At 38.8% G+C, this 9128-nt stretch overlaps 1 protein-coding gene across 4 annotated transcripts in view; it reads right to left on the bottom strand.

Annotated features, from left to right (window-relative positions):
- Positions 1 to 1667: 1667 nt before the first annotated feature.
- The window catches only part of KCNK2 (potassium two pore domain channel subfamily K member 2), a 112694-nt gene continuing 105233 nt past the window's right edge, over positions 1668 to 9128 (bottom strand). For all 4 annotated transcript variants that reach the window (XM_026102351.2, XM_026102352.2, XM_064509684.1 and 1 more), the window contains one exon: positions 1668 to 3868. In XM_026102351.2, coding sequence (XP_025958136.1) covers positions 3551 to 3868 — 318 coding nt within the window. In that variant the 3' untranslated portion in view covers positions 1668 to 3550. The remainder of the gene's footprint in view (positions 3869 to 9128) is intronic.

Genomic DNA, 9128 nt, shown 5'->3' with positions numbered 1-9128 from the left:
GCAAACACAGTACAGATTATCTACTTCTCTAACAGATTTCAGATCATTTTTATTCTCTGACACTGAGAAATAGATCAATTATTTTGTTAGGTGGCACGTGTGCCTTTGCAGATCGTTACGTGCTAGAACTCATCTCTCGTTCAGAATTTTTTGTCAATGTCTCTTTTTATGGAACTTGACTGTGTTGATTGGCAGGACAAGTTAAAATAACCCTTCACCAAGCTGAAATACGTTTTTCAAAACCTTGATTAAGTAGCAAGTATACTACTAGTGTGGAAACATCTTTGTGTATGTGTGAGAGGAAGGAGGTTACAAATGTAATTTTCTGAAGTCCTAATTAATGCTTTTGTAGCTCCATAATGGGAAGGGAAAAGTGAACTAAGCAAGATTTCCAGAGGCAAGAAAGACATGGGGTTTTAATACAGAAGTCTATTTTTACAGGAAAGAAGAAAAAGCCTTCATAGATTTCATCAGGTTTTATAAATGCACTTAGCCTTCCTCAGCATTTGTGATCTATCGCTGTACATGGAGGGGGGAAAAAGATTTTCCAATAACATTAATGTTACTAGCCACATTTGGATCACGGTAGCTGTACCTACTTATGCCATCTGGACTGTTGCATCTTTTCTTCTTCTTCAGTCATTAAACCTATAAATAAAGGATTTTATTGTTAATGTTTAGTTCCAAAAAGCCAAACCTAGTATAGTTTGTTTTGTTAAGATATTTTAGATCTATTAAAAACACAAAACATGAAAGAATACCTTTCATATATAAATTAGCAGGGGTTCTTTTCCCACAGATCATATCCAAAATTAAGGTAAATAAATGTTAAATGGATTTAACAAATATCCATACTAATATCACACATTCTCCTAGGGTCTCAAAACAACGTACATTTCTCAGAAGGTTCTAAGATGACTGAAAGTTTCTTTAAATTGAAAGAAACCACATATACACTCATATAAGCTGGTAAGTGGAAATGAACTATCTAGTTAGAATGATCCAAATATTCAACTTAAGATATCACAGCTCTGATTTTCAAAGATGCAAAACATTAAACATTACTGGTCTGTTTTTGAAAATCAGATCCAAAAGGGACTGAGAAACATTCCAGGCAAATCAGACTGGAATGACTGAAGAAAATGATACTCTTCAGTATTTACTTACCACCACACTGTTGAGAGCTACTGTTCCCTTAGCTGAGATTTTAAATAATTAAAGAGGCCATAGTAAAATATTCACTGCAGAAATGACTGTACTGGTTTGAACCCTACAGCTGTTTGTTCACACACTTCTGCAGAAGGTTCCCACCCACGGAGCAGAGCTGGCAGGACAGCAGCTGAGAGCTCCCCTCGCCTCCGCCAGCGCAAAGAAGGATAGATTAACACCAGCTCTGTAGCCCATGACAGAAGAAACTCTGCCCTGCCAATTTTTTGAAGCAAAGTAGCAAAACACACAATTTAGGGTATGGCAACCAAAGACTATTATTTTTAATATCAAGAAAAAACATTTCTGTGCTGGATAAGTCGAGCCTTTATGGCTTAACCCAGCTGAAATTAAAGCAGGCAGCAAACTGCTATACTCTGTAACCAATGAAAATGCAAAATCAATTTCACAAATTATTTCTTAGCATTGTAGTTATACCAAGCAGGAGATTGAGAAAAAGCTTATTTTAATTAAAAACTTTATTTTTCATTACAATTCACAGTTTATACATGGCGAGAAGAATTATCACCATGTGGACATTCAGAACACTGTGCTGGGAGGACAAGGGTCTTTTTCTTTTATAAGAGCATTTGCTCCGTGCTGTTTTATGAACTTTCTTCATTTTAAAAGCGTACTCTCTGTAAATGTTAATTGACTGATATTTACACTGAACTGACTGAATTTACATATTAACTTATATTTATTAGAAAACAAGCTAAGCATCCAAAAACATTAACATTCATATCTTGCATGTTATTTAATGGTCAGAGATGCTGTAGATTTGCCACTTGAATCATGCCCAATCAGCAAAGTCTCATTCTTCTTTAATTTACACAGAGCCTAAATTATTCTTTAAGGCCTGTTCTATTCATTTTATGTACAGCCAGGTTACAATAGACTAACATAAGAAAAAAATGTAAAAAAGACAAAACTATCCATTCCATCCTGTGTTTCTTCTGAATCCCACATATACCTATAAGCAAAACAGAGGACATAAAATTATAGTTATGTGTTTTCTTAAAACCAATAAAGAAAACCTATGGTACAGTTTAGACCTGCTTATCATCAGCCTATCCTGTCTGAACAATCATTGGTATTCAGATTGTGCTATTTATCAGCTCTCCTCCATGCCTGCACTTGTATTCAGACACCTCTGTGTTTGAAGTGTACGAAGTCACAGTGATACCAGCTGCAATTGCATTCCCATGTTAGTCACAGCTCCAGCACAGGCAGCCACTGTGCAGTGGGACATCCAGGAAAGCACTCCAGCAGGATTCCTGCGTAAAATAGCATGTGGCGTCTGGTGTGACTTGACTGAAAGAGGAAGTTAAGAATCCTTTTCTTAGAGCAAATGTCTGGCAGAGGGTTTATGCTCGCTAAAAACTACTGTGTGTTTCTGCCTTGTTTTCTTAGTATGGTTATCAGAATGCACCAATTATACCCTCTCCTGCCCATCCTCATAACAGTAATTTTTATTTGCTCTTGTCATCTACCAAATAATTTAGTGATATACAAGCTGCAGATTTTTTTGGTACATCTGACACAGAGGCAAAAGACTGCTGACCACCACTTGAAAAAATACAACCTGAAGTGGGTCTGCAAATTCTACAAGTCAGTGTGAACAAGTATCAGCTGGACCTGAGTAAAACAAATGCTTCTGGGGGATATTTTCGCAACTTGTGAAACTGCAGTGCCTTTAAATTTAGAGCTAAGGACATTGATTTGATGATTGTTGAGTTTTGGCATTCATTCATGCTGGTTGGTATCTTCGCTACAGACACCTTTAAAACACCATCATTTCAAGAAGAACGAAAGCTCAAATGAAATACATTACTCATGCAAAAAAACAAACAAACAAAAACCATATAGGAATTGTAGAGGTTCTGGTTCTTCAAAAGATAAGGCACTGACAAAAATTTCTTAGGTAAAAGGCTGCATAAGAATTTCTTGCCATTTACAAATGTGTTGTAGTCCATAAATGGTCCATTCCTAGGCTCAGTAAGGTAGACCCTGAAATTTTAAGGACTGATCCCTCAAAGCTACATTGTTACCATAACAAGTGTGATTCATTCTTGAGGCCATATGGCACATTAGGAGAAGTGAAAAACAGTCTGGGCAGATAAAGGCAGAAGACATTGCTTGTTTCAGCATCTTTTAATAACAGAAGTGCCATTCATCTTGAGTCTTTGAAGAGATGTGATGGTAACTCTGGACTGCAGTTTCTGTGGAACTCATGCACACATATAAAATGCTATTAGCATTGATCATTGACAAGGTGGAGAAAAAAAGGTATATGGCTAGTCTAAGCCAAGAGCTTCTCAAGGACTGGGATCCCAAGTCACAACTACTTAATATTTTCAATAACAGCTATCTCTTCTGCTGCACAGTGAGGTGTCAAACCATTCATATAAATGCTGTCTGTCTTTGTCAGAGCTGGCAAGATGTCCTTCTCACTGGTTAGATGGTTGACTGACAGGGTTCTCTTGCAAGGAGTCAGGTCTTGATTGTGGTTGACTGCCAGCTCTGCAGAGAGCTTTCTTTTGATAGAGGTAGCCCGCTGAAACTTGTCGTAGATCTCCACGCTTAGACGCCTCCGTGTTTCTTTGAACTCTGCTGTGACGTTGGCTGTCCATTCCGCAGCATGGGCTCTGAATTCCCCCACCTGCAGCAGGAATGAGAAAAAAGAAACATAACATGCCTGAGGCCTTTAAAGGCTGTCTAGGCTTCAGAGCCCAGTGAGTAAGCAGCGCGGCTCTGGGCTGGCAAAGAGCTGCTGCTGCTGGCACAGACTTCTCATGCCTCAGATTCACTGTTCTATCAATAATAAAGAAACTGGTGTCCAAGAGGAAGAAATGTCACACTAGTAAGAGTTTACAACGATTCTAAAAACAAAAGAAAAATCTTCTCTGCTAAAAGTGTTTTTTGTTGTTTTTTGTTTTTGTTTTTTTTAAATTAGAGGCAGTCACCAATATAGGGAAGTTCCGATAAAGCACAGAGCCCTGACAGCTGCAGAGCACCCAGCTGGTCAGCGGATGCTGAAATCCCAGCAATCCAGGCTGTCTTGTGTATTGTTACTAGGGTGGAGGGTTATTTATGAGCACTTTCACTGGATGTAGAAAGATCCCTAGGAGACTTGGCAGCAAATTTCTAAATTTAGACAGAAAAGCCTTTTTAAAGGAAAATGCCAGCTGCTTGTATTCTCCTTCTTGTGCTTTTTCAAACCTAGCACCAATGCAGTAACAGGTTCAGTCATGTCAGCAACATGTCTGCTTGCTGCCCTGACTCCACTGAAGTGGCATATCAAAAAGCAACATGAACACAACTGCGGTGGGGGGCTCCAAGCGCTGTTACCAATTATACCCCTAGGAAATGCAGCTTGCCAGTCAGAGCACGAGGCTGCTGCATAATTACCATACAGCTGTAGGGTGGTTTTTCTCCTTCTACATGCAGAGCTCCAGTCAGATTGGCTACAAGGTGCCAGCTTGCACTATCACTACTATTTCATAAGTGTTTGTAAATCCCCACTGTCCAGTTAGTTCCTATTCTCTAACTCTACATGTTTTTACCAACAACCTAGAGGCAGATCCACCTTCATTTAGAGGAAAACTACCATAGTTTTCACCCTTTAAGCTTTCTTTCCACTCTGTTTCAGTATCAAAGCTGAAACATCCCATGAGCCCAACCTAAGAGGGTAAGGCAGGCAGCTGCTGGCACAGAATCCCAAATTATCCTTATTTTTGTGAGATACTGTACGAGGTAGACTTGGCAGCTTACCCATATAACAGTCAGAGGTGAACTACGGACTTGTAATTGGTCTATTATATATTTGCTCTCCTATTTTGAGCCTACAGACTGCTGTTGATATCATCAACTAAATAAATTATACAAGGCATACTAAAGGAGGTATCTTTAGGAGGAGATTATCCCATTTTAAGTGCAAAGGAAATATTTTCAGATTTTTTATCTTTCAGTCTCTGCTTTGTAGGCAGCTTAACTGTTGAAAGATATAGTAAGGGGAAGATAGACTGCTGATAAATGTAACTCCAAAGCAAAGCATTTCAGAAGAATTAACCCAATTAAATAAATTAGTCTAATTGGTACTGCTCAGTCCAGAATTTCAATCATTGGCAAGCAAGCTAGGAATCAGTGAGCACAGAAATCAAATAAAAATTAACACAAAGAAATATGGGGGCAAAGCATCAGAGACAAGTGGCCACAGGCTTATTCATGCTTGGCAGTGCAGTGGAAAACAGGAACATAATGAAGGTAAAAAATGATCAGCTTGCCAAGGAGTGTCAGGAAAACTTTCCCCCTCCCAGAAAGAAACTAAAAAGCTCTCTTTACCCAGGGGTCATTTTATTACATTTGTCTCAGCTTCACTGAATTACACAGATGACTAATGTGGACCCATTATGTATATTTTCAAAAACAAGGATTATTTTCTGTAATACACAGAGGATTTGCCTAGCTGAACGATTATTAGTATTTAAATTGTGCAATTAGGATCAGACATCCTGCACTTCAGAGCTCAAAATAATAAAATCTGTACTGCTGAAACATTTCAGCTGTTACAATATTTTTATTTGCAGTAACAAGTAATAAAAATATGATAGGCAGCATCAAGATATGCCCTGAGGCAGCTCTGCCCTGCTCCAAAGCTTTACCAAAGTGGAGGCAGCTCAAGTTCTGGGTAATACTACTGTCTGGGGGGGGCAAAGAGACAGCAAACAAGTTCCTATTTTACCCCACACATTTGTACCCCTCATCAGTTGTGTAAGTTCAGTTATTTCTCCCAGCAATGGCATTGCACATAGTCACATTCAAGGGATGTTATCAAATTTGTCGTTTTAAGATTGTGCCTTGGCAGGCACAATTCAGGTGACTGAAAAATCACAACCACCTTGAACCATCTCCCCAAACCCTTTTTAACCTTCCTTTTACTGGAATTTTCAGTTCCCATTTCTCTCCTGTTTTCTCAGCTAAGAAAAAACACCTGGCCATGCTTCTGACAAAAATAAGTATATTTAACTCCAAGGACATGCTCAGAATTGCCTGGACAATCTACCTCACTACATGTTGATGATGGTGCTGTCTTGCACAGGACAAGCTGCTATATTTTAACTCTTACGTGTGTAAGTTATTCAGGAGGATTTTTACATTGTAGTTGTTAGGATATCAGATTACTGCATTTTAACTAGATTTCTTTTGAGAAGCAAGATGCAGCCAGCTGAAGATCATTAAATATGCCTCTTGGAGACAGGTTCATGTTCCAATTAAGGTGATGTGGAAAATGAACATGGTGGACTTAATCCTAGCTGTCTGTATATCAGACCTAATATACAGCTTGGCACAATTTTAGTTTCATACTAAAATCAGAGAAAAAAATTGAAAAATGCAGTGCTATTACTAGGCAAAATTGAAATGCATTAGTAGTTAAACAGGGGTAATGCTGGCATGGCACAGCATGAAAGCTATAAGCTCAGTGCTGTGTGAACTATGCATGCCCCAAATCATTGCTTTCAGCCCCTAGCTTTTGTGTGAACTGAAATGCACTCAAAAATGTTATCTTTTTGGAATAAAATTCTTTTAATTCCATTGTCCTTACAGACTCAAATACAAAAGGTTACAGAAAAAGAAATGTGCAGTTTTTAGCTGCCAGAGTACATAAACAACCTGCTCTTGTAATTTGATCCCTCCTTTATCCATAGGGACATTTCAGTATATGCTCAGGCTCCGTCTGTCCCTAAGGTATGACATTTTTTCATACTGCATTATAGCTTCACCTCATTTGGAGGCTGATAGTCACAAAATATCTTATGCAAAGTGTCTGAAATGCCAGTTGTCTATGCTGCTCAAAAAATCTGAAGATAGACACCTACCATCACATTTGTTTACTTTTCTCAAATTCCCTTCCTCATTATCTGTAGACTCTGTAGCTGCCAGAACTGGGGGCAACATGATACAAGGATGAGGCCTCTTAGTCACAGCAATGACTGACAACTAAGTACTCTACCTAAGGCTGAATGACACAAAATATTTCTGAAGTAATAGGAAAAACATGCCACAGTGGTAGCACAGGAGTCAGCCATAAGTAGCACTAGTCTGGTGATGTTGCTCACTCCCACCCTGTGGGGAATAGGAATATCACAAGTAATGGGGAGGCAGCATCTTTTCCAGTTCCAGGTTTGATTTCCTCCACGTCAAAAGTCTAAATTATATGGGAACGTGTTTTGGCAGCTCCAGTGAATTCAGGGACATATTAGCTCTAATATGTTAACATTGTACTTTCAACATCAGCATCTATTAACTTCATTAGATACTTAGGATGCAATATCCTAATGCCTTGTGAGTCTGGGCAGCACAGGTCTTCTAGCTCAAGTCTGGTCAGTGATCAAGGATGCAGATTACAGAGACAGCAGCAAGTTGAGAACTTTTAAGGGCTAGGAATAACAAAATCATATAAATATTCATTTTTTATTCAGTTTAAGGCATGCTATCCTAGTTCTTTGGACTCTGCTGGCAGAGTTCTGCAGGTCCCTCCATGAAGATTTCAATGACAAATTCTCAAGAAATATGCTAATGGTATAGATAACTCAGTATCCCACATTGCACACTTCACCAGGAAAGACTAGATACTTTTCTCTCAAAAAAACACCATTGGCTCAATTCACTGCCTAGTGCATGCTGCCTGGCCCCAGCTGCCACTGCAGATGAGCAAGCATTTCCCATACGTTCTGTGCTACATCTGACAGCTCCATGGGGATGTCTCAAATATAGCAGGACATCTCTAGTGGCATCTCTAAATGTCTATATTTAGGCATCTCTGTCTACCTGTAGTAGAAATATCACATTTATTTTATTAGAATATGATGAGAAATAGCTTCTGAACCATTTTGAAATGTGTCTAACAATAACAATTAAAGTCACTTTTTTTTTTTTTTTTAATACATCAAAAAATGTAAACTTGCTGAACTTCTTGAATGACCAAACAGTTCCTGGGCTGTGCACATACCTATCAATATCAATATCATGTAAAGATAGACATGCAAAATTTGACAGGACTAAGAAAACACATGACATTAAGCACCCATTTCCTTCACCTGTTCCAAGCCTCTCGGAGAAGCCTCTTTCAACCGCTATCACTGGTGAGGCCAAAACCCTCTCCATCAATTTTCAGCATCACCACATTTTAGCTTTCTCACTGTCTTGCTAAGAACAGCACTTGGATAGAGGCCAATTGCCTAATCCAGAACACAGGCAAGTCCAAGGAGAAGCTACTGTACTGTTAAGAGAAACAAGTGTCTGAAGATACTGTCTCTCTGCACCTGCTTCATTCTTGAGTACATTTTCTCTAATTCATATTCATGAGGAGTTTGGGGACCTTTCAGAACACTCCTCTTGCAACAGATATCCAAATAACTGTACCAAAATACTGCCCATCATGCAGGAAGACCACTCATTCTGTTAAGTATGCCCTGGACAGCAAAAGCCACATAGCAATAACATTTACATACGAGTAATCAGTACTGAGAATTAAACCACAACTGCTAGGACACACTTATCCATCTGCTTAGCAGCACAAGTTATCGTGAGCACTGGGCCAGGATATTCTCTTTCAGCTGGCTCCCCGTATACAAAATCGATTTAAAGCCTTTGTGACATACACCACTGTCCATGGAAGTCCTCTTTTTTCAACAGGACCTCTAATAACGCTTCAGTAAAACTGAAAATATGCAACTGATGAACACAAAGCTCTGAGCATAATGAAAAAGGTTTTAAAACTTCCTAACAGGAAAAAAAACGAGCATAAATAAGGACCTTCTTAAGTAGACTGAAGTGAATACACACTTTAACTTAACTTTCCCTTAGCTTGGCCCTTCTCTCTCACAGTTACTTTTTAAAAATTCCAGTATTACAGAATA

Source organism: Dromaius novaehollandiae, chromosome 3, assembly GCF_036370855.1.
Source record: "Dromaius novaehollandiae isolate bDroNov1 chromosome 3, bDroNov1.hap1, whole genome shotgun sequence".
Classification (NCBI taxonomy): Eukaryota; Metazoa; Chordata; class Aves; order Casuariiformes; family Dromaiidae; genus Dromaius; species Dromaius novaehollandiae.
The sequence above is the reverse complement of the archived record's forward strand: the minus strand, read 5'-3'. Positions and strand labels throughout refer to the sequence as shown.